The sequence below is a fragment of the Ambystoma mexicanum genome, chromosome 2p (genome assembly GCF_040938575.1).
Source record: "Ambystoma mexicanum isolate Mex_15411 chromosome 2p, UKY_AmexF1_1, whole genome shotgun sequence".
Taxonomy (NCBI): domain Eukaryota; kingdom Metazoa; phylum Chordata; class Amphibia; order Caudata; family Ambystomatidae; genus Ambystoma; species Ambystoma mexicanum.
In genome coordinates, this window is record NC_090923.1 from 1,418,449,733 (window position 1) to 1,418,475,578 (window position 25,846).

The 25,846-nt window shown below is 44.7% G+C and overlaps 1 protein-coding gene across 1 annotated transcript in view; it reads left to right on the forward strand.

Moving 5' to 3' along the window:
* The window catches only part of LOC138567897 (SCO-spondin-like), a 1,036,222-nt gene that overhangs the window by 585,536 nt on the left and 424,840 nt on the right, over positions 1-25,846 (forward strand). Inside the window, exons 62-66 of the mRNA XM_069646396.1 lie at positions 2,445-2,697; positions 14,345-14,391; positions 16,779-16,949; positions 22,385-22,516; positions 25,322-25,464. Coding sequence (XP_069502497.1) covers positions 2,445-2,697; positions 14,345-14,391; positions 16,779-16,949; positions 22,385-22,516; positions 25,322-25,464 — 746 coding nt within the window. The remainder of the gene's footprint in view (positions 1-2,444; positions 2,698-14,344; positions 14,392-16,778; positions 16,950-22,384; positions 22,517-25,321; positions 25,465-25,846) is intronic.

The window sequence follows — 25,846 nt, forward strand, 5'->3', positions numbered from 1 at the left end:
ATGACACAGTGCAGAAAGGGAGGGCAAAACAGCACTGCACGAGCTTGCAAATAAAGTAGACGCTGACTGCCATTTACGCATACTAGGCCGCATTTACAACGGATTCCTATGGAGTCTGACGGCTTTAAAAGCCGGCGGATTCCATAGGAATCCCCAGCACTGGTGCAGGCGTGAAAATCCATCCTGGCACAAATGCTGGAATATTTGTGTGGCGGAGCAGAAGACAGAGGAGGAAATGTAAGTTAAGTTCTTCCTCTCCTCTCAGCATACTAATGAATGAAAATGAGCCATAGCATAAACAAAAGTTCATAAAAGCTTTATGCAAAGCTTTTGCACATTTTCTTTCCGGTGTGGCTCATTCCAGATGAGCTCCACGTGGTAAGAACAACACATGTTTTCAAGTTTTGGTGGTGAAATAAAACACAATAGTTTAATAGTAACTAAAGGAAATAGCAAATGTGTTCTGTTTATTTATTTATTTATTTATTTATTTTCTTTACTAAATATTATTAACAATTAAATGCAATAATAAACATTTTTTTAGTAAATTAAATGTGGTTATATTTTATAGTATTTAATTAACAAAGTAGTCTTCATAAGTGAAACATTTTAATTGCAAACTTGGTTGAACTGAAACATGTTTAACATGAGCAAGTACTATGTCTAATGTAAAGGTAAACGGTTTCTCTAAAAGAAAGTAAAAGCATTTCCAGTGTTTTGACTTTCTCTTCAGTGAGTTCAATTGGATGTTGCTGTGAAATAAAGATCCAGCCAGAGAGGGAGTTTCTTGTTGAAAGGAATCTTGCCAGAAAATGTCATTGGTGTTTCCATGTCTGCTTTTGAAATCAGAATGTTCAAAATACCCTCACTACCAGTAGCTATGGGCTGCACTCCGAATATTCTGATTGGCTAAGAGGAGGTCAATAATGACTTCAGTAGGCTAATAGGTGCTATTATTACCAATTTAATTGCACGCAATTTTTCAAACCTGTAACGATGGAAAAATAAATTCTGCCAGTATTTGAACCTGGGACTGCTTGTTGCACACAAGGTATTCCTGCAAAATACAGAGAAAAAAATGCTGAATGCATGTTTAGTGCGCATTCGGCGCAATCGAACATGTCGAAACCCATTTCACCAAATGGATTTTGCAGGGGTGTTCCCCACTACCCGTTTTCGGTAAAATGGGTTTGGGGGTTGCTGGGTTGTCCCCCGCTTCCAATGCGAGGAGTGCAGGGCCGAAAAAAAAAAGAAAAAAAAGGACCATGCGACAGAAGTCCCTACCCACAATAGGGGAAGGAGACTTACGTCACAGAGGGACAGATGAAGGGACTACGGACAGTCAGAAATGAAGGTAAGTGTGAGCAGGCAGAGGTAAGTAGGGAGCGGGGGTCGCGGGTAGGCAAAAGCGGCACAGTGCGATCCATGTGCTCATTGCGCACCCCTGTTTTTGGATTCAACATTTTCGGATTCCTGTATAATGCGGCACGCACTGATCACGTAGGGTTCCTAGTCATTGCATCAAATGCCAAACCGTCGAATGCCATACCATAGAAAACATGCATCGAAAAAAAAAGCATCAAATGCATTTTTTAAATGGTAAAGGGTTTAGTTTAACTATAATGGCTTGTAAAGGTTTACATTTTCTTTTAACGGGGGGTTTCCCCCCAAATCCCCTTTTTTAACCTTTACAAGCCATTATAATTAAACTAAACCCTTCACTATTTAAAAAAAATGCGTTCAATGCTTTTTTTCGATGCATTTCTTTCTATGGTATGGCATTCGACGGTTTGGTATTCTATGCAATGGCCAGATACCATCACGTAAATATGTACAAATATCTCTGATATAAGCACTTTGCTGAGCTATCCAACAGGCAGTGTGTGGATGAAGGCAGCCCAACAGAATGGCAATGTGACATCCGAGCCTGGACAAGACCTGAGCCTGGATTGTCATTGTAAACACAGAAGCTGACAGGAGGGTGTTAATCCTTCAGAATTATCGATAGCTACAACATTTAATAATGAAAGTATGATGTTGATGGATGTGTTAAAAAGTGAGTTGACATTTTGTTATTGAAACTTTCCAAAGGGGTAGACCGGAAGTGATGACAGCTGAAGATATTGTAGGCATACTGATTAATTGAGATGCCAGAATTGGCCATCAGTTAGAACAGTGGCTTCATGTTGTTGTACAAAAACATAGGTGACAGTATGGAGCACTATAGAACTTAATATGGCCTTGATAAAAACGCATTTGGCCCTAATGTTTTGGGTTCATTGTATGGTTTTGTGGCCTGTACCTCGCATTTTCACTTTTTCGTGTGTGTTGTATCTATCAGAATGCAGGCCATATTCCCTTGATCTGCCAGGCATTCCTAGATGTTATGCAATGCAACATATTGTGGATCTCCACCCATAAGAGTGCACCTTCTTTCCCTTCAGAGCTCTGCCCGGAGGACATGATTTACCAGTCAGCAGAGGAATGCCGGAGTGGGGGAGGCCCGTGCCCTCGGCTCTGCCTGGACCAGTCAACCAATGTGGAGTGCACCACCGCCTGCTATGAGGGGTGCTATTGTCCTGATGGGCTTTTCTTGCAGAACAGCAGCTGTGTGCTCCCTAGTCAGTGCTTGTGCTACCACCAGGGAGCACTCTATCAGCCTGGGGATATCATCTCACTGGACCCGTGCAATAACTGGTAGGAACATGGTGCAGAAGGTGTGGTTGCCTCTTGAGGGTTAGGATTATTGCCATGTTATGAGGTTGTGTGGGCCTGGGGTGGAGGGATGTAGCACATTTCTGTATTTATCTGAATCAACGAAAGCCGTAGTTAGACAGGCTATCATGTTTAGGCACTGTGTTTGCCACCTTACCAGTTTGTGGGAACATAATTGAGTAGTGTACCCACACAGTTGACCATCCAATCGTTCTTTGTTGACTTTGTTACACACCACATCGATTAATATCATCATGAAAAGGAGCAAAGCCACCATTCTTATCCGCTTTCCCTGTCCTCACCAGCGGTGTCCCTCAGGGGTCTGTCTTGTCAGCTGTTCTTTTTCAGGCATGCCTTAAACATCTTGGATCTTTGATGTACTCTTTTGGTGTATTTTTCTTGACCTATGCACACAACACACAAATTCTCCACGAGCTTGAAGGCTAAGCAGTACTCCACAAATGAGACCCTTACATTCTCATTGCCGACCAATGCAATTTATTTTGGCAAAACAGTGTTGAGTAAATCTCCAGAAGACTAAGTTATCAACACCCTCACTGCCAAAGCAAACACAGCACACTTCCTGGATGATGCATGCCCACCTCAAGCTGCATCCAATTGCACCACCACCCTCGCTCCCTACTTACTGAACATCATCAACTCCTGTCTTTCACATGGTACTATCCTTGCTGTACTCATAACTGGCGAAATCACACCCCTCCTCAAAGAACCATCTCGACCCCATGCTCCCTTGTTTGTTTGTTTGTTTCTTTATTTCTAATGCGCACCAAACCCAGGGGTATTTAGTATTTAGTATTTATTTATATTGCGCACCTAACCGGGAGGTAGCAAGGCGCAGAGGCAACAAGAGGTTTGCAAAGCTTGGTAACAGGGCGCAGCAATAAGAAGGTGCACAGCTTACAAAGTTTCAAAGTGGTTGACAATAAAACATCATGAATGTGTAGGTGAAGTTAAATACAAAATAGAGTGTAGATATACAGGTTCAGATAAAATACAATTCCAATCTATACAGTTCAGTTCCAAATATAATGTACAATAATTTACAATAATGGGCAGCATGGTGTAGGCAATTGTGTCAGTTCAGACTAGCCTTCAGTCAGGTTGGGATAAGTGATATAACTCTTTCTAAAGTGTAGATAGGGTTGGTCAACTCTCAGCTCGTAGGGCAAGGAGTTCCAGAGTTTGGCAGCCTTCACAGGAAAACTTTACCACCAATCTTGGTAAGTCTGAATCTCGGTACCACAAGACAATTTGTGTTACTAACTCTTGTAGGCCTTTTGGAAGTTCTTCTTATCAGTTTGTCTGCTAAGTAACTAGGGGCAGCATTGTTTAATGCTTTATATGTCAAGGAGGCGATTTTTAGCTGTATTTTATTATGGGTAGAGAGCCATTTGTATTGTCGTCTAGTCGAGGTCATGTGTGCTCTTTTGTTAATGCCTAGTGCGGCTCTTTGAGCGTTATTTTGTAGGATTTGTAATCTCTGGATACTGGCTTTGTTGGCGCCACTGTAGAGAGCATTACAATAGTCTAACCTGGAGAGAATTAATGCTCTGGCCAAAATAATGCAGCTGTCATTTGAGAGGAAAGACTTACCAGCTCTGATAAGCTTGCACGTGTAGGCTGTGGTAGAGGCCAGGGATTTCACTTGTTTATTGAAGGACATAGTTGAATCCAGGTAGAAACCCAGGGTTTTTACCTCCTTAGATACTATAGTGTTATTTCCATCAATAATGAATGATGCGTTGAAATTGCATGATTTCTACCGAATCTACCAACCCATTGATTTCCTACCATACCTCGTAAGAATCATGAAATGCTTTGTTACTACCCAACTGCAACAACACATTACCACAAACAACCTACTCAACCCTTTCCAATCTGGTTTTCGACCTGGAAACAGCACTGAGGCTGTTAATCTTCACATCCTCGATGACCTCCACAGTGTGGGATATATTTACCCACTCAGCTGTACTCCCTTACATAACCAAGCTGCACTTCAGCAGAAGCAGCAAAATGGCTGCACTAGCTCCTGTGGCTCCTGTGAGCACCAGTGCCTCACACCAAAACTGCTTTTTCAGCTACAAAAAGATGGCTGCACCATCTTGCCAAGCACATATTGGGCAGGATGGAACAAGGGGCCACACTGAGAAAGCCTGCCAGTGTGTTCTTACATGTACAAAAGAAGGGGAGTGAAGAAGCAGTGCCGCTTTGCTGCAAGCCCAAAGTTCCCATTGAAAAAGGGAAATATTTACATTTAAAAATAATGCCGCTCTGATGCTCTTTTCCTCTTATTCCTCATCACAATACTTTATTAATGAGACCCCGCCAAGCCCTTCCGCATTCACATTGTGCCCCAGCAGACAAGAGTAGTATCCCTGAGCAGATCATAGATTGATCCTGGATGCATCGTGTAGGCCCCCTGACCTCTGCAGGTAGCCTCAGGTAACCTCAGGCAGATGGAATGACTGCCTCTGGTGGTGTTGTGATCAGCTCCATGTTGCTCCTAGCATAGTTGAAGCCCCTTTTGAAGGTGGAAAGACCTTTCAAAGATGATGTTTTTTTCAAACTTTATTTGAGAATGCCTGACATACAATTTCCTGCACTGTAAGATATTTTCATAAACAAGGACAAAAAAGGATCAAGTTCATACAAATGTACAAGATAAAAGGGCAAATATACATTGTTTTTTTAATTATTTTTCTTTTTCTATTGTTTAATCAAAATAAGATTTTTACAATACTGGTGTCCATTCAAATTTGTCTAAGTTGACTTGTTTCAATCGTTTCATTTGAGTTTATTGTTTATATGTTGTTGCAACAGCATTTCCGACGAGTCGCTAGTTTTCATTCAGCAGATTGTTCACAATATGTTCCAGCATTTCTGCTGTGGCAATTTGCCAGCTAATTCTGTCACCTCCTATAAGCCTGCACCACCACGTTTCTTCCTCTAGCAGTGAGTCTGTTCCTGCCACATGAGATATATAGCATTGTCTTATTACGCGAGTCTCGGAACAGACCATCAAGAGGTGGCAAATTGTTTCTTGTGGTGGAGGCGAAGTGTCATGACAAAATCGGCAACTGGATGTTTGTGCTAGACCTCTGATATGCAAAATTTTATTAGTTTCTAGCAAATTTAGACATGCTCTTAGTATCAGGTTGTGTGCCCGTTTGTTTGGAAATTTCTTTATGAAGTTTTGCAGCTCATTCAGTTTTTTTGTGTTGACAGGTAGGTGTGAAGTAATTTTTTGCTTACCCTCTGTTTCAGTCGTCTTTGCCCAGTCTGCTTCCTTCATTTTACGCAAGATTCTGCATGGATTGTGTATGAGTTCATCTTCGTCTGAGGCAATGGTGTCAAGTAGGAGTGTGTTTTCCTTTTGCCAGTTTGTTAACATCTCAGATTTGCCTGCGTCCATTTCACGCTTAATCATTTTGAAGATTTCATTGCTGTCGACCATTCTGCACTTCCTGTGCAGCATTAAAGCGTTACAACTCACCGTGCACTCCATGGACTGAAGACTCAACTCCTGTCTTATTGCAACTCTCGAAGTAGAGTTCGGTAGCTTGAGCACCAATCTCCAGAATGAGGCTTCTAATTTGGGCCAGATATTCTTTGGGATAGTTGGCATGGCGTCGGTGCCATATGTTACAGAAGGCACCACCTTCATTTTGTAGAAATTAATTATCGGTTTAAGCAAAAACTTACTGAATTTTCTATCTATTGCCTTTGCCTGAGCAGCTAGTTTTTTAATCTTTTCATGAAGCACTGCTTGCATCGTGGTTTCATTTTTCGAGCTGTCTAGTTGTACTCCTAGATATTTTAAGTTTTGGACAATCTCGATTTTTGAATGTTCAAGGAGCCATTTTGTGTCTTCAGTGTTCTTTTTCTTTTTCTGCAGGATCAAGACTTTAGTTTTTTCTTTGTTAATTTCAAGGAAGTTTTCACTAGTGTAATGTAGAAGTCCATTGAGTTGCCGTTGCAATCCTATTGGTGTTTGGTCGAAAAATGTGAGATCGTCGGCATAGAGAAGTCGTCCGATCGCTGTGTTTCCAATTTGTGGCGGGAAAGTGCGAGTCGTGTTTGCACTTTCTTGGAGGTCTCCAATATAGGCTAGGGATAGAGCTGAAGACAAAGGGCATCTCTGTTTGACTCCACGTGTGATTGGAATTTCAGCCGATAAGTCTCCTTCTCGACTTAGGCACTCCCTCACTGAGGTGTTAGGATGAAGGGCGTCAATGGGAGCTAAGATGTCTTCTGGACAGTTCCAGTCTTTTAATTTCTTCCAAAGGCGATGTCTTTCGATGCGGTCGAATGCTTGCATGAAGTCTACGGACACGACAAAGAGACGTTGACCAAGTTGTAAAGCTTTGCTTTTCAAGATGTTGAATATCAAGATGTTTCCAGATGTCCCAGTATTTTTCTTAAGGCCTGCTTGCAGATGATCGTTGCAGTTTGCAGAAGCGGCCCAGGTTTGAAATTTCTTTAAGAGTAAAGATCTGTAGACTTTTCCTATAGCATCAAGCAAGGCTATGGGCCGGAAGTTTAGGGGATCCTTTATGTGCCCTTTTTTGTAGATTGGAATTATCGTCGCTGTTGTCCATGATGAGGGCAGTGATCTCATGTCTGCACAGCACTGGAAGATTACACTTAGCAGGCCAGCCCGTTCTTTGGGGTGCACCTTGAGTTCAAAATTAGTGATCCCGTCAGGTCCAGGCGCCCTTGAGTTTTTCAGCTTTTTTGATGACCTCTAAGATGTCTTCTTTATTTTCGAGGTTAATCTACTTCGAGGTGGTATGCTGGAACTCTCCTTTGTTTTCAGTCGTGACGGATTTGAACACTACGGCCAAATGATTTTCCCAGGTGATCTGATTGATATTGTTTGGTATTGAGTTTTCCAATGGGTTTTCCATGGCTCTCAATAGGGACCAGAAGTCTCTAGAGTTGTTAGTTATTAGCGCTTTTGTAATGTCTTCTGCGCCCATCTGATAGAGTTTATTTTTTCGATGAGCTCGTACCCAAGCTGTGTACTCTGTTTTCAAATCTTTGGGCCTCATTATAAGAATTGCGGAATGGGTTAATGGGTGCCGCTAATGGAGGCGGACCTGTTAACACCATTCCGCAATATTACGAGCTCCCCTTGCGGGACCCGATGTGGACGTCTGGTCTTACCAGACGTCCACAATGGGTCCCACGAGGGGACCAGGGAGCCAGCAACGGGCCGGTCGTAATAGGCCCGTTGTTAGCTCCTGCACCCATTCCCATTGAGCCCTATGGGGGCTCCAAAGGGATTGGGGAAGGTCCGGGCCCGGATTCCCAGTAGGAGGAATTACCGGGACCTCCAAACTCAGAATGGCCGGTAATTCCCCATTCAGGGAACCCAGAACCGGTTTTAGAGGCAGCCATGGTGCCAATAGCACTATAGCTACCTACAAAGTCGTAATGAGGCCCTTTGACTTTTGCGTTGTCCTCTGATGTTGATTGCTCTTTTTTTGCTATCCTCATTGCTCTTCTGTATTCACGTCTCCCTTCGACTAGATCTTTATTTTAAATATGTTTTTTTGTGGTTCCTGTGATCTTCTGGCGTGTTTTTGGATGCATGTGTGCCGCTAGCAGTGGTTGGTAATCAACTGCTTTGATTTCTTCCGACTGAACATTTGCTTTGTATTTTAGTGTTAAGTCTTTGACTGCTGAAACACTCAGTTTGAGCCAAGATCCCTGAACATTGGTCTCAATTTGAGGACCTGCTCGAAGGTTCTTTTTGCTTGGAATTAGCCAGCATGTCTCCAATAAGTTGTGGTCACTAGCGATTGTGCGTCGAACGTTAAACGAGGCTGTAGCACATAACAACGGTTGGGAGACAAAAATATAGTCAATTGTCGCAGCCGAGTCTGCTCGCTCCCAGGTTGGTGTTCTGTTTGGTTGTGTGAAGGCATGGTCAAGATTGTGCAGTTCACGTGATTGAGTTAAATTGAATGTACAAGATAAAAGGGCAAATATACATTATTATCATCCATGCATATTTGAAAAAGAGATCAGAAAAGGCACTAAAGAAGCTATGAAGGTCCATTAGAGAATGTGTTATCCATTATAGAACCAGGAACCTACTAAAGGGGAGTTTTGTGTTTGCCATATACCTATTCTTAATGAAATGCCATTCAGTTAGAACCTTTTTTGTGTAAATATTATATTGTATCATTGTAGCCATTTATATAGTGCCTTTTCCCATTTGTATGGCCTCAACGCGCTTTGTGGTAGGAACGCCCTCAGGGACCAAAGTTTTTAGAGGAGACTTAAGATGCGTGTGTGCAGTTGGCCAAGATTAGGATTAATGAGGGCTAGCTAGACTCCAGTAAGCAACCCAAGAGCTCAGGCATGTGGATGGGTGCTGAGGGAGGTCACGACAGAGCGCTAGTGCAAGAGACTCGTTATGTACTCAGCTAGACCGAAATTTATCATAGATTGTCTCTGTATTTTGATGGCAGAGGTGTTGAGGCAAGTCTGGTGTTTCAGTGCTATGAGGTTATGTGACTAGCTAGAAGAAATTTGTCATAGTCGTAGCTGCATTCTAAAGTGCATGAATGGATAGCCGTGCCCGCAGCAGATGTCCACCAAAGTGGTGCGTTTATACATACCTTAAGCTCAGGAGGAGCTTCTCTTTGATGTCGCTGTGTTATCCGATTGCCTGTGGGGAAGAAAAAGCCAGTTACCTTCGTAGACTTCCCTAGGCACTATGGACAGACTACCCTCGAATCTACCAAGTTCAACAAAGTGGCTGCCATGGAACATCTTCTAAGCGGGACAGACAGGCTACCATAGAAATTAGGATAATGGGATTCTCTAAACGCAATAGACAGGTTACCTTTATGGTCTTACTACATATCTTGCAAGTAAGTTCTCTAAACGCTAACCAAAGGAGTCTACTAAGTGCATTATCAAGGACACCAGCATATAACCACTGTGCGTTACAATGGCTAACTTAAGGAGTTATAGGGTACCAACATATATCTTCGAGCATCGTGGGGGGCTGAACATTATAAAATGTAAATGCTCTAAGGGTAACACATGTGCTAACATGCATGTGCTTTCTTCTAGTTGGAATTCCAGGCTAGCCCGCATATCTAGGTACAACCCAATGGCTGTCCTTACAGGTATTGTAAGTGTATAAGTGGGCTAACATCAAGAAACACTCAGGTCCGGAACCAAGACCTTGGAGCAGTGGCAAGCTATCCTGACAGATCTTTAAGGCCACAAGGGGAAACCCTAATACATCTTTTTGGTGCAATTGGCAGTCTGTCCTCAAAGGACTTCAGGCACATTGGGCTGTTCTCCCTATGATCTCCATAGTGCTGGCAATATCATCATAAAACATCTGTGTAAATGGACAGGCTAGCAAGAGAGCGCTACACCATTCCTATCCCCCTAAAATCCATTGAGTGTGTCACATTTCCTACCACCATGGTCTGTCTAAGTGCATCACATTTCCGAACCCCAAAAATCTATCGAAGTGCATCACATTTATTACCCCCAAAATCTAAGTTCATCATATTTGCTACCCCCTAAATCCATCTTAGTACGTCACATTTCCTACCCCCAAATTCCATCGATGCATCACATTTCCTACCCCCAAAAATCGATCTAAGTATCCAACGGTGGTGTTTACTGTACCCTCCCGTTATCTATTACTATCAATCACAGTCATCTTGAAACCCAGAGGTGGGTCAATCTCTGATTTTTGGTGTTTTCCAAAACATAAACTACAATCTCAACCTTGTCCATGTTAAGTGCAACCATCATGCCACATCAAGTCAATTATCTATAACTGTTGCACTATCAAGGCTTCCATGGTTGCCCTACAAACTCTTTTCTCACCCTCTTTACCTGTGGGTCAGCTGATTGTTGGTAAATCGGTTTATACTGCGTGGGATGCATCGCAGATTCACAAGTTTTTAATGTTATGTCATGTCAGAGAGGACCTCAAAGTTTCACCATGACGGAGGAGAATAGTCAAAGCTGGTCAATCAGAGAAGGACAACATTTTATGCCACAAAATCTCTGAAGCCATTGGTACAGAAGAGAAAGAGAGGGAATGGGGGTTCTGAACTAAGAATATCTGGTTTTGTAGCAACGGGCAGTGCCATGACATGAAAATTCCAAATCACTAAACTCTCTTTTTCCAAACTCCCTGCCGTACTACCGAATTAGAAGTTCCTTGACAATATTTGCTCCAATCAGTAGCTTTGTAAGAAGCAAGTTGGGTGCTGGACTTTCCATTTCCTGGCTGTTCAATGATTTCACATTGGACTATTTGGTGCTAGTTTTTTTGCAGAAAATCAGGCTACTTCTGGGCTACTTTTGACAACAGATTGTTTTGTCCACCTGAGGCTGCCTTTCTGCCAAAACCACCCATTCTCACTACCCCTCACCAACACTCTCTCTATCCCACCAACCCCAGCCCCACTCTCGCTATCACACCCACCCACCCCCATCACATGTGCCGTTTTTTTTATATTGCTATTTTGGGCTACTTTTGAAAAGTCCTCCCAAGCCTGCTTTGTTTTTCATGTTGTTGCCCCCAACCAACTACCATCACCCACACACCCCAGCCCAACTCTCTCTAACTCAACCCACTCACCCATACATCCCCTGTCACCCTACCCCCATCTCTACCCCCAACCACCCAATCTGAACCCTCTCTATACTCACCCACCCAGCCCCATCTACCAAAATCCCCACCCTGTCTATTACCATCTGCCCACCCTACCCCCACCATCTCTACCCCCACCAAGCCCTACCCCCACCATCTAACCCACCATACCCACGCTCTTTCTACTCCCACCCTACCCCATTCTCTCTACCCCACTCTCTCTACCCTCACCCACCATACTCCCACCCTCTATACCTTTACACACGAAATCTCCACTTTCTCTACAACTCCTCCACCCCCTCTACCCCCACCAACCCTACACCAGACTCTCTAACACCACCCATCCAGCCTACGCCCACTTTCGCTACCACCGCCCACCCTAGCCCTACTCTCTCTATACCCAGCCACCCACACTACCCCCACTAGCTCTACCCCAACCCACCCACTCTACTTACACACTCTCTACCCCCACCCACCCTACCTCCACTCTCCTTACCCCCACCCACAAACTCTACCTCAACTCTCTCAACCCCTACCCACCCTACCCCTGCTCTCTCTACCCTCATCCCTAACACCACTCTCTCTATCCCACCCATCTACCAAACCCCCACTCTCTCTATGCTAACTATACCCTCACCCACCATACCCTCTCTGCCCCCACCCACCCAATCCCGCCCTCTCTACCCTCATCTACCAATACCCACTCTCTCTACCCCCACCCATGCAACCTACCCCTGCCCTGTCACCCACCATCAACCCCACCCCACCCTCTCTACTCCCACCCCTATTCTGCCCCATTCTCTCTACCCCACCCCAACCCAACCCACTGTACCTAGTCCTGCTCTCTCTACTCCCTCTCTTAAACCCCACTCTCTCGACCCCCACCCACACACCCTACCCCCGCTCTCTACCCCATGCACCCTACCCCCACTCTCTTTAACCCCACCCACACTACCCCCAAGCTCTCTACACCCACCCACCCTGCCCCCACTCTCTCTACAAGAAACCCACCCACCCTACCCCATGCTCTCTGCACCCACCCACCCTAACCCCATGCTCTCTGCACCCACCCACCCTAACCCCATGCTCTCTACACCCACCCATCCATCCTATCCACAATCTCTATACCCCTACCTACCCTACACCTACTCTCTCTACCCCACCCACACTACCCCCACTCAATCTATCCCCAACCCACCCTAGCCCCACCCTCTCTATACCCACACAGCATACCCCCACACCCTCTACCCCAGCCACCGACCCTGCCCCCACTCTCTCTACCCCCACCCACCCTACCTCCACTCACTCTACACCACCCACCTACCATACCTCCACAGGCTCTACCCCAACCTACCATATCATCACTCTCTCTTCCCCACCTCCACTCTCTCTACCCCCGCCCACCCAATCCCCACCCTCTCTATCCTCACCCACCCAATTTCCACTCTTTCTACCTCCACCCACCCAACCTACAGCTACCCTGTCTTCCACCACCCATCCACCCTACCCCCACCCTCTCTACACCCAGTCCCCCACCCCACTGCCACTCTCCCAGCCCCCACCCATCCACAGCACCCCCACTCTCACTTGCCCCATCCATGCACCCTACCTCCCCTCTCTCTTCACCACCCACCCTACTTCCACTATCTGTACCCCCGCCCACCCTACATACACTGTCTACCACACACCATATCCCCTACTCTCCACCCCCCCTGGTGTACCCCCGCACTCTACCACATCCACCTAACCCACTCTCTCTTTCCCCAACCACCAAGCCTACCCCCACTCTCTCTACCACCACCCAACCTACCCCCACTCTCTCTACCACCACCCATCCAACTCTCTCTACAACCCGCACACTCAACCCCCCTCTCTATCCCCTCTCATCCTTCCTCTCACCATTTATTTCTTGCACTCCCACTCTCACCCTTTCTTGCTCACAGTTCCTCATGCCCAATATCGATGGCACCCTCTCTGAAACGTTTCCTCCGTGGCTCTGTTCACCTTTCTTCTCCTTCGTTTGCACACATGCGCCCCTTATTGCATCCTCCTTTGCTCCCTGGGACCCATAAATGCAAAATGCAAAAAACAGCAGTAAACGCCAAAACTATTGGCTTTGCCAGTGCTTTTTTACTTTGGGCTGATAACATATGTGTGTTTACACCCCAAACAGAATGTGTAAAAAATGTTAGACTACACTTATTTTCTCTTTTGGATGCAGGGATGGTGTCAGGGCCTTTCAACCATTTCTGTGGGAAGGGGCCTCAAGCCTAATGGGGCTACAATCTCTACTCCCTTGTTGCCAATCAGCAGTCTTAAAACACGGCAATATATTCCTTTCAGTAATACTTTCGTTCTGGGGCTTCGAATGAGCGCTATGCAGAGTTTGCCTTACACGCTGCATTTGCTGGAGTCCTTGCGGCGGTCACTTCCCTCGGGGTATACAGAAGTGTTATCAAACCGTTATCTTTTAACACAGGTTGCTCCACATCAGCCACTTGATGACAAAGAAAGATGTATATCTTTTCCCATAGGCATTTACTGTATCAGCTTCCTGCTGGCTGGAGGTCTCGTGATACTCAGTGGCTATAACCCTTGGCTGTATTTCGTTCTCTCTATTGTATTGTATGCACACCACAGGTACCACAGACTGTTTTGTGCTCTAAGCAAGGGGAGCTCCCAACCATCATGTCGAAATGGGCCCCCACACATCTTCAGCCGTGCCTGTTTGGGTGCCTTAAATAAATATCTTAATGACTGGAGTCCACCCAATCTGTGCATGGTTTATGATGTCATATCCTTGTGTGCAACGTCCACTGTCCCGGATGTTGTAAGTAATAACCAGTGCTGGATCGAAAATATTTTTGGTCTGTTTTTCATTTCTTCTGTCCTCGAGATGCTGCCCTGGCACCTGCTAAATAGTCTGTGGTAATGAACACGAGCATCCTTCTTTTCCTTCTCTTTCAGTACCTGTGTCTCTGGAGAGATGGCTTGTGGGACGGAACCCTGCCCAGGTAAAACGCCAAAAGACTCTTTTGTTTTGGTCATGTGTTGCTGTTTCGTGGCTTCAACGGAGGTCATATGTTCTTTAACTGCGTGTAACCTTTGGCGGGGGGCTGTTGCCTGCCTGGGACCGAAATGTGATTGTCTCTACTGCAGGGGTCTGCAACCTTTGGCTCTCCAGATGTTTTGGACTACACATCCCATGATCCCTCACCGACTAGGACTGATGGAAATTGTAGTCCCAAAAAATCTGGAGAGCCAAAGGTTGCAGAACCCTGCGACTCTTGACTTCTAAAGTAGTTAAATGAGTTCAGATGAAGGTCGGTGACTTCACTTGCACTGCCATGCGTGCACACTGTAAGTTTGCAGCCTTTTATGATAGTCTGTTTTTACTAGGACCTTTGGTGTTTGCCATAGGACATGTTGCTTTTATTAGAAAGTGTGAATCCTCTATTAGAAAATGCATTGCCTTTAATGAAGGATTCAAGAGCGCGTTGGTTGTAATTGTGTGTGGCTGCTTCATTGCAATCCGGTCTCCTGTGATGGAAATTCATTCGCTTGAATATACCTGTTGCTTTATTGAGATGTTATGATAGGTTATTTATAACGCGCTTAATACCCAGAGGTTTCGGAGCACGGCCCCAGGGATCGGACCTGTGTTGCTCCACGTCGTCTTGCTTCCAAGGCGAGCCCGTTGGCCCTGAGCTATCCTCCCGAGATGTTCTGCTTGTAATGGAGGTTGGCCACCTTCAGTGAAAGATCGTTGCCTATAATGGATGAAGCCTGCATTGTTATGCTATGTTATGTTATAGATATGTATACCGGTATCCGTAGAAAAAAACAAATCCGAAGAAATCGAGGAAGAAATGACCGAATTGTTTTGGAGGATTTCTTTTGACCTTTTTTATACAGGTTTATTAAAATATAGGTATGGGGTGGGGAAAGGGTATTAGTTAAGGTAGGAGGGTGAGGGGAGGGTGCAGGCGTCTCCCCCTGCATTATTTTTTTTAAAAAGTGCAAAAAGCAAGTAGGAATTTTGGTTTTTCGACCCAAAAAATGTCGTCATTTCTCCATTGATATTTTTAAATGTGTTGTTTTCATGGACAACCATGTATACCACGTTCCCGTGTCATTTACATGATCTCCAGGCGCTCATCAGAACAGCATTGCTTTCAACAGATAAATATTTATTTTGCTTTTAACAGAGCTGTTGATGCTCAGTAGACATGTGCTGCTTTCACTGGCGGGGCGTGAAGGTTGACGGAGCCTGCTGCTTTCATTGGATGGTTGCTGTCTTCTGTGAATGTTTGATGTAACCTTAGCTTTTGAGGTGAACAGCATTCCTCAATTCCCGCCAGTCCCCAAGAACTCAACAGCTAGCTAAACCTACACGTTGCATCTGCGGCCAGGGAGTAAGCGATGTTCAATAGGCCACGCCCACAACCCAGAAGATTGAGAGCCTAGAGGGACTTGCGAACACGGGGAGAAGCGGCTAGGAGGCCAGAAAGAGCTCAGTAAATGATGAGCTGCTGCCTATGTACCTCCATGGCAATACTGGGATTCCCAGAAGGATGCCAACAGCAGTCCCCTTTCCTTTAGACGTTTGAGTGATTTTGGATAATGGATGAGGTCGGGGTAGGGGTATCATTCTATGTAAAGGGGTGGCCTAAAAACCTATATGTTTGATGATGCAGGAACCTATCGTTCACTGTTTTTGTACCTCACTTCGACACAGTCCTCTGGCCTCTTAATGCATTTTTGATGTTTTATGTTTGTATAGTCTGTCATCGCTCTGAGGCCTGCGGGCGAGTTGGTGCTTAACAAAAATTCTATAGAATAGAATTTGAATGATTTTGGATAACGGGTAGTTCTGTGCGGTCGGGGTTGGGGCATCATTCGATGTAAAGGGTGGTCTATCAAAAAGAGTTATGGTGCAGGCCGCCATCCCTACATGCCAACTGGTGCGGGGCTTGCACGTGCTCTCCCCCACGTCCTTGCTATTGAGACGCTGTAAGGGCTGTGAACAGGAAGTAGTATTGGGAAATGGGAAACACTTGCAAGTATGGATTATTGTACCCATACCGATCTTAATAAAGATGATCATTTTTATACGTAAGTAAGTTCCCAGAAAACTAATATGAATATTGTCTGAGCTGCTGATGTTCCCTGTCACGGTGGGAAGGGGGTGTACGTTTACTGTTGGTGTCAGTAAGAAGTGACCAGGATCCCTGCACAGCTGGCAGTCGGGATTTAAGGTAATTGGGGCCTTCAACTAAAACTCATGTTCTTGATGCTTTGGGGTTCCCTTGAATAAGATGCCTGGTGCTGAGGACAAGCTGCGCTTTCAGAGTGGAGTCTCTAGAAAAGTCTTGTCTCTTGTCCCTCTTCCCTAACGCAGTGGACTGTGGTTGGAGCAGCTGGACGACGTGGAGCTCCTGCACCAGAACCTGCAATGTGGGCACGCGGCGCCGCTACCGCTCAGGGACCGAACCGTCAGCAGCCTTTGGGGGACAGGACTGTGAAGGTTCCAACGTGGAAATAGAGTTCTGCAGCCTCCAGCCCTGCCGGGGTGAGTGACTTATCGCTGCATCCATACACTCAGGAGGATGCATTTGAGTTTAACGAAAACAAAAATAGCAAAAACACTTACAGTGAAGCAATTTGGTCGAAAAAATACAGATTTTTGGGGGGGGTCCCCCGGTTTCCCCTCTTCCCCTGGTTTCATTATATTAATAACCCTGTGCAATCCCCTCTCCACCCTTTATAATCCCTTACCCCACCCAGATATATATATATATATATATATATATATATATATATATATATATATATATATATATTTATTTATTTAAATAACTTTCTGTATTCTTTTCTTCTTTTCGACCAATTCGTTTCTCTGAAATTGTTTTTGTTATTTTTTATTCGTTACAATCACTGGATACCGTTCCGGGGACCCACAAAGAATTAAAAGCGATTATGGCATGTCTCCCTTCACACCTGCTAGATATACTGACCTTTTGCACAGTTCACTGTGGACCCTCCACAGCAGTGTTAGCTTCACCTGGTGAGGTTTAGACCTCCTAAAATGGAGGACCTGGGAGGCGGGCATCCACGCCCCTTTAGTTCTTCTAACATGCTAAATAAGTAGGAGGGGACACAGGAAGAAGAGATGGATGGGACAGCATCTGAAGACACATATTCTGACAGTCAGGTGGGCCTGGGGGTATCATTCACATACCGGCTCTGGTAGACATAGGGGCGCATTGGTTACCCCATGCAATGGCCAGTTCACCTCTTTTTAAAGTAGGGATCCAATGTAGGGCGATGGCCTGCAAATATTTGTAAAACAAGGGGTTCTGTAATTAAACATTTCCTTTTACTCAATTGAGAACAGTGTAGAGATGTTTTTCAGCTGTCAAAGCCTTTTGCCACACATGTACTTTTACAGGTGTTTTTGCATGATTTGAAGCAAATCCATCCAGTCCACGCTCGTGGCCCAACGCGTTCCTAAATGCTTTGTTCCAGTTGCAGGTGAACCATTGGCCACTCTCCCACATGAAAGGTGTTTTAAAAATTAATTTTAAAAAGCTACACATTCCAAGAACCAACAAATTAATAATTAAAGCACCTCCATATGTTTCATTTAATCTGGATCATGCATAGGAATGCGTTCACTGGTAAAGACAAAGTAGGTCATGTTTACCTTAAAAAGCATGTGTAAAATGTACTCATACACTTTTTATGAATGCTTTTCATGCAACACTGTATTTTCATTCATTTGCATGGTGGACAGGGGGTACGGAACAGAATTGCCATTTCCGCCATCGCCACCCTCTTTGTCATTCAATCAATCCATTTTTTTTTTAGTAAATTCTGATTTGTTCATTAACAATAAAAACATATATTTGAGATTAAAAAGTACAAAAAACGATTCCAGAAACCACCCATCACCAATTGATAAAACCTCGTGTGCGACGCCATTCCAGACCGATCTACCTAAAATCAATACAAAACCTAGCGTTTCATATACCCTGCTCGACGAATGCATGTCACCCTGGCATATTCGTACAAGTTGTAAAGGAAATCTGCATTATTGCAATCCATAATGTACCCCATTGCCCCCCACACCGGCTGTTATTTCGGAGAAAGTGCGGCTTCGGCAGTTTCTTACGCAGGTCCAGAAAGCAGTTACAATCAGTCAAAAATAACCCTCAAACTCAGGGGCTGTCATGTCACAAAAACAAGCATTAATCGTTTCTCGGCCACCCCAATTAATACACGCTTTTAAAGGAAGCACATTTAGTCGGGTCATTAAAACTATTCTTCGACAATCACGGGGCATAACGTTACGCGCTTCACCTCCTGCCACTGCCGCGTTGACCCGTAGAGCGGCATACGACGTTAGGGATCCCAGGCTGCACGCGCCGTTCTCCGGCCTTCCTCCTGATACTTCGAAACAGATCTCAGGTGTGCACCATTAGTTTGCTACTCTATATTCACATCCACCAATCCCCACGTCATGAATAATTTACAGCCCTCATTATGCCAAGTATATCTACTGCGTGCAGGGCATTTTACGATATCCATTAATCCACTTTGGATATTTGGGTTATCAGTCTCTCTCATTTGAGTTTTCATATAAAAAGGTGCTCAATCTGAGACTTGCCTGTATTTCAAATGTTGGCAACCCCAATTCTAAGCGTAGAGCACTATTTGGGGTGCCCAGTCGGAGTCCCATTATTTTTTTTAAAAGATTTTATTCTGTATAATAGCAAGTGTAGAGCATTTTGAGTACACCCAAATCTTGCTCCCGTGTAGCAGCACAGTCCCCATCTTAAGTTTGTAAACATTTAAACACTCATTTAAAAGCAATAGAACATGACCAGGGGGGCATTACTAGTCTGGTAGTGCCCCGGGGCGCCAGTTACAGGCTATAGCGAAGCAAGGGTCTTAAGGATAGACCCGGGGTATTACCATACCGGTAATGCCCCCCCCCTCTGAGGGTTCTATTGAAATTACTACCCGGCACGCTGTACCGGGGTACAAATAGTTTATTTTTCTTGAGTTGAGAAACAGCGTGTTAACTGTTTCTCAACTCGAGAATAAAGCCTAAAAAAAGATGGCTGCCATGGACCGGGGAGAAGGGAACTATGTGGGGATGGGGAAGAAGGTGCAGGGGACACTGGGAGAAGGCACTTATGATATGATATGATAGGATACCTGCGACCTGGCGAGGGAAGATGGCGGCCTCTTTCCCAATGTGGTAAAGACCCCGTTCTGAGTCTCCTCATTTACATGGATGGCATCCAACCGACTATGCCTTCACTGTGACAAGACAGAACTCCTTCTGGTAGAATCCTCTGACACACTTAAAAACCTTGACACCCAGTTTAGCCATTTCACCATTGACTCTATTAAAATCCCAGTATCTGACACAGTGAAAACACTCGGAGTCTATCTGGATTCCAACCTATCCATGAATAGATGCGTCAATTGAATCGCCTCCTCAGCGGCGTACCATGCTAAACTCATTAACGCAGCTAGGCCTTTCCTCTCCAAGGAGAACTGCACTAACACAGCTAGAGCTGTCACTGGCTCAAGGCTAGACTATTGTAATGTACTCTTCTTGGGGACTTCCACTAAAAACCTGGAAAGACTGCAAGTCATCCAGAACAATGCGCTCCGTGCAGCTCAAGGCATGTCCAAAAGACATCACTATTGCCAGAACATCAGCCCACTGCCTCCCACACATTCAAAGCGCTGACACTGACCCAGCTAGGGCAGGTGGCGCTAGCTTCCCCTACCTTGCACCCTCACACTGGAATGCCCTACCTACCATTTTTCGAGGCGAGATATCTCTCATGGCTTTCCGCAAAGCCATAAAAACAGCACTTTTGGCCTGATGTGCACCACGCTTGCCTGTAATTGCTGAATTAATCTCCTGGTAATCCTAAACTGTACCCCTAATGTATTATTGTACAACATGTGAATGCATTACCCACCTGTACCTGCACCCCTCTGTAACTAAGCTCCCCGCAAGTAACAGTGCCTCGATGCTCAACGACTGTTTGTGTGCTATTCAAATGTAAAAAAACCAAAAATAATTGTCTGGGAGGCCGCCACTCCCCTCGCCGGGAACTAATCTGAAATAATGACCTGCATATTTAAGGTTTTACTGCAGTCCACCGGGAGTTAAATCAAGTAGGGCCGTATCAACCACATACAATAAAGGTCCAGCATATTTCGCAATACAGGGGGGCATACTTTAATAACACTAGTTATAGGGTTAAAATCTGCTAAAAATAATATAAATAAGTGAGGAGCTAGAGAGCAACCTTGCTTAAACCCCCTATTTGTGATAAAAGCAGACGAAAAACTCCCTTCTTTTGAACACCTACCCACTGCACGGGTGTTCATGTAACGTCTTGTTATTAGTTGCAGTAATCCCAAAGGGACCTTCCAGGACTTCTCCTTCCACCGCATGGCCTCCCTATCGACAGAATGAAACGATTTCTCCAGGTCCAGAAAGGCTACATACAGCCTACCCCCTCCAGCAGAGCAGTATTTAGAGTACGACAATGGTCAATGGTCGAAAAAACTCTTCCGGAACACTGCTTATGAGGTTTGCTAAATGTGATTTGAGCACACTCACTCCTCCAGTCCATTTTTCATGCATGTATTAAATATCGTAGTCAGTATATTTAATAGAGAAATGGGACAGTAGAATGTTGTGTCATAAATATGGACCTTTTGAACAATCGGGACTATTATGGCACTATTCCATGAGCGTGGGATTGCTCCAGACTGGCTGATAGCATTAAAACGTTTTTTGCCCACCAGTCCGGTAATCATTTAAAGAAAATCTGACCTAAATTCATCTGGGCCAGCCACTTTGCCCGAACCTTTGTGGTGCTATATAAGAAACAGTTTGTAAATCAATTCCCGATTCCCGACAACTGTGTAGGGTACTTGATCGCCAAAATAAGTGTAAAATGGTAAAGACAAAGGGGGGGGTCATGTTTATTTTGAAGTACCTTAAAAAGCATGTGTAAAATGTATGCCTACACTTTTTATGAATGCTTTTTATGCAATGCCGTATTTTCATTCATTTGCATGGTGGAGGGGGGGGGCAGGGAACAGAATTGCTATTTCCGTCACCACCGCCATCCTCTCTGGCATTCAAATGAGCAGGAATCTACGCCGGCATGCCATTTTCATATTGGCGCAAATGCTTTGTATTCCTATGGCATCTGCTTGCTTTTTACACCAGTAAAGGCAGGAAGAGTCCATAGGAATCCATAGGAATCCATTGTCATGTGCAAGTGGCAGACACCATTTACTCAATTTGCACTGCAGAATGCAAAAACAGAGGCATTCAGACAATGACGTTTATTTTTACACATTTGCTGAGCACTTCTTTATGCAAATGACGAGAATTGCATGGAGTGGAAGGACCTGTTTGCACATAAGTGCAAATGTAAACGGTTCCCTTTGTAATGTATCCTTTTAAATAAAATGACCCCCAAAGTCTTTCACATCTCCAAAGAGCAGCAAGCGTAATGTATTGCCACCATTGGTTTCATAACTCCAATCACATGCAACCTTTGCCAGACACTGGCATTTCGACCTCTGCCAAACCCGGGAGCTCTTCACAACCCAGTTCTTTTGAAAGGAAAACCTGAGCCGTGTATGTCTGGATGCAACAACACCAGCCCTGCATGGCCGCCTGCCAAATGACACCTCCTTATTTGCATAGACAAGTCCGCTTTCAGGTTGAGGCAATACGTGGGATGTGTGGGAATTATAAAGTGCAAACCTACCTGGGAAGCAATGGGGCACTGCACAAAGAAGACACACGCATGAATTACGAGTAGGGTGCAGGGGACGGGGGAATACTAAGAATTTCATGAATTGTACCCTAGTGCCAAGCAAGGTGGGGATGATAAAAGGATTCACTTAATTCCTGAGTTTGAAATACTAAATGTCTGTTCTTTCTCTCCTCAGGCACTGCTGGAAATTGGGGTCCGTGGTCAGAGTGCTCAGTGCCCTGCGGGGGCGGGTACAAAAATCGCACGCGATCTAGTGTGGTGCTGCGCCGGATTGAGTTCTCCACCTGCAACCTCCACCCCTGCGCAGGTATTGTAGCCACCTATGGGATTTAATGAATTTGCACGATCTTGCACCCCTGACAGTCTCAGCCTTCCACAGACCTGGCCATTGCCTAGATGTTCCGTTGGTAAGAGGGAAAGGAACCCCGATGGATAATATTTGCGCTTTTCATGCTCCCTTAAGAGCAAAAGTGCAAAAGAAAGAAGAAGTTTCCATAGCTTGGTTCACATCTTACCTACTAGACCTGAAAAAGTCATCTAGAGGACTGGAGAGAAGATGGCGTAAATCCAGAATGCCAGTAAGTGGAGATAAAGCTAAAGCCACTTTAACGAAGTATAAAATTGCAATTTTTCAGAGCAAAGTCTGACTTCTTAATTGGAAAGATTGATGCAGCTTCAAATCAGGCACAAAAACTGTTTCAGGTCATTTCAAACTTTGTTTGTCCAAATAAGGCATTCCTTCAATTTTTTTCTGGCCTTTTTGGACCCACTGGAATCGGGCTTCTGCCCAAAATTTGGAAACGAAACAGCATTGGTCATGGTTTGGGATGGATTATACCGAGGTGAATTGTCCCAACTCGTAATGTTAGACCTCTCTGGGACCTTCAAAACAGTGGACCACAATGTCCTAAGACTACAGACTATAGGGAACGCCTTGGCTAGTGCCATTAAATGGATAACTTCTTTTCTATCAGGGCGACACCAACGAGTGAAGTTGAGGGGCTTCCTTTTGGATACTCTCCTGCAATGTTGTGGAGTTCCACAGGGGTCCTCTCTCTCACCATTGCTGTTCAGTCTGTATTTACGCCCCATGATGAATATCCTGAGAAGCCACAAAATCAGCTTTCAGTCGTATGCAGACGACAGTCAGGTGTTCCTCAGGCTAGACGGCGTAGATGAATCTTTCACACAGGTTAGTAGGTGTTTCGAAGAAGTAGGATGATGGATGGCCACTAATTGGCTACAACTCTATCCATATAAGACTGAGGTGATTCTGTTAGGCCCAAAGCATTTAATAGGTGAAAACAGAGGTCCCCCACCACCCTCTTTTCTGGGATCAGAAATGAAATATGCATCTAGGGTAAAGAACTTGGGGTGCATATGGCAAAGCGACTTGGGTTGCGAAGGTCAGGTCAGAGTCAAAGTGCAGGCCGTTTTTTACAAACTTCGGTTTCTTCGGCAGGCTCTTCCCTATGTTCCCCAAAAAGATCATGCCACTGTGGTAAGAGCACTAGTAAATTCCAAGTTGGACTATTGCAATAGTCTACTGACAGGGGCTCCTGCCAAACACATACACTGACTACAAAAAGCTCAGAATGCAGCGGCTAGATTAGTGTTCAGGGTAATAAAATCTACACCAATATCTGGTCTGCGCTGGTTAATTCACTGTCTGGCAGTGGAGGATCGGGTTGAGTTCAAAATTGGATGCATAATCTTTAAATGTTTGAATAACTTAGTGCCTAGGTATATGAAGGACAAATTAAAGTGGTATCAACCGACACAGTACAAGATCAGAGGTTAAGTACCTGTTGTCCGTTCCCCCGACCCAATGTGTCTCTAGAGGATATTGTAGATTTTCAGTATTAGGGCCAAAACTTTGGAATAGTCACCCAATGGAGTTAAGAAAATCGGATTCTCTGACGTCATTTTGTAAAAAACGGAAAACGTACCTGTTTAAATATGTACCTGTTTAAATATGCTCAAGAATATGGATCAAGGGTGAAAGAGCAATTCTGATGACCCACAATTCGTACTAGAGCAATTTTTTTGTCATATTTCCAACTGCGCCTTGATTCAATTTGGTTCATTCTAGTTGCGCGATACAAATAATTCAATCAATTGTCCCATCTGCTGCATTAGTTATTCTGGGCCCTGACGGTCGGTTTCTATCTGTATCCCATGTCTACCAATGCAAAGCAGGGGCTCGAGCCGAGTCAGCTGTTTTGGAGAATCCATGATATCCAGCAGACCAGTGGCATATGGAAGACCATACCTACCATCATATCATAATCTCTGTTTCTAAGACTAACTTAGACAGCGTTGGCAGCTGACCAATCGGGTATCAATTTATGTGGGCTGAGTCCATCTTTATTTTCCCCTCTCTGGCAAGATCGACAAAATTTGTTTTACAAAGATTGTGTGTACAGAGTTCTATGAGAGTTGGTTGAAAACAATCCATCAAATCCGTTTTCATTGATTTTTGTTTTCTTTTGGTTGATTTTGCCGAAAAGGTATGCGGGGGAGACCACCAACATCCCTTGTCCCTTAGATATCTCCCTATATTAGTTAGTACCCTAAACCCATCCCCTTCATATATTTGGGGCAAAATTCCATCAAATAAATGTTTTGAAAACTAATTTGATGGATTCTCCCATGATAAAACTTCCCATTCCCGTGTACAGAAAATGGATAACTCTCCATACTTAGCGCACTGCATTCTTGTTTGGTTGTGCTCTTACCAAATCTGGGACAATGGACCCTAGTATAGCAAACAGACTCTACGATGGGGATCCCAGTCTTGGTCACGGAGTTTCAGCAGGTTCTGCAGATGCAAAAGGTCCAATTTCCGGCAAGGCCTTGCCAGTCAAAAAGGCTTGAACTGGTCACAGCCAAAATGTTGTGGCTGCAATTGAGACTGGTCTGTTTCCTCTATTTAAATCACAAAGGGATGGAAGTCACCCAATGATTGCTGAACACTGTACAAGGTTATCATAGATAGGCCAGGATGAGAAGCACCATAGGATGTTTGGAAATGGGCAGGGTCAAGGGCGAAGTCATAAACTGAAGCTGAGATTATATCTGCCCATTGCAGCAGTGCATTCTGTCTTTCCAGGTGAAGTGCCCGGGGTCTGCAAAGACGGGAAAGTGTGGAAGGAGTGCGCTGCAGGGCCAGCCTCTTGTGCCGATCTAAGCTCTGATGGTGCCAACAGGACGTGCCAGCCAGGATGCTACTGCCGAGCCGGAGATGTGCTGCTGGTGGGTAACATGCTCAGTTTTCTGCTGGGATTCCTTGTTTGGAAAAGGGTACCTTTATTGGGATGGGTGGCATTTATAAGGACTGGCTCCATTTATAGGGATGGATGCCGTTTTTAGGGGTGGGTGCTATTTTTAGCAGTGGGTGCTATTTTTAGGGTGTGGGTGACATTTCTTATTCGATAAATTGCACTGCAGTGGAAGCAGTTTTTGTTAAAAAAAAATAAAAAATCTGCAGTTTAACACCCCTTCGGCCCTACAATTAAGTCACTCATCATTGGACGGATCAGAGCAGAATTCCCATCTAACTCGTTTAGTAAAAATGCGGGGCAATGGCCATTACCACTTGGTAATGGCGGTTCCAAGTAATAATGTCCCTACAAAA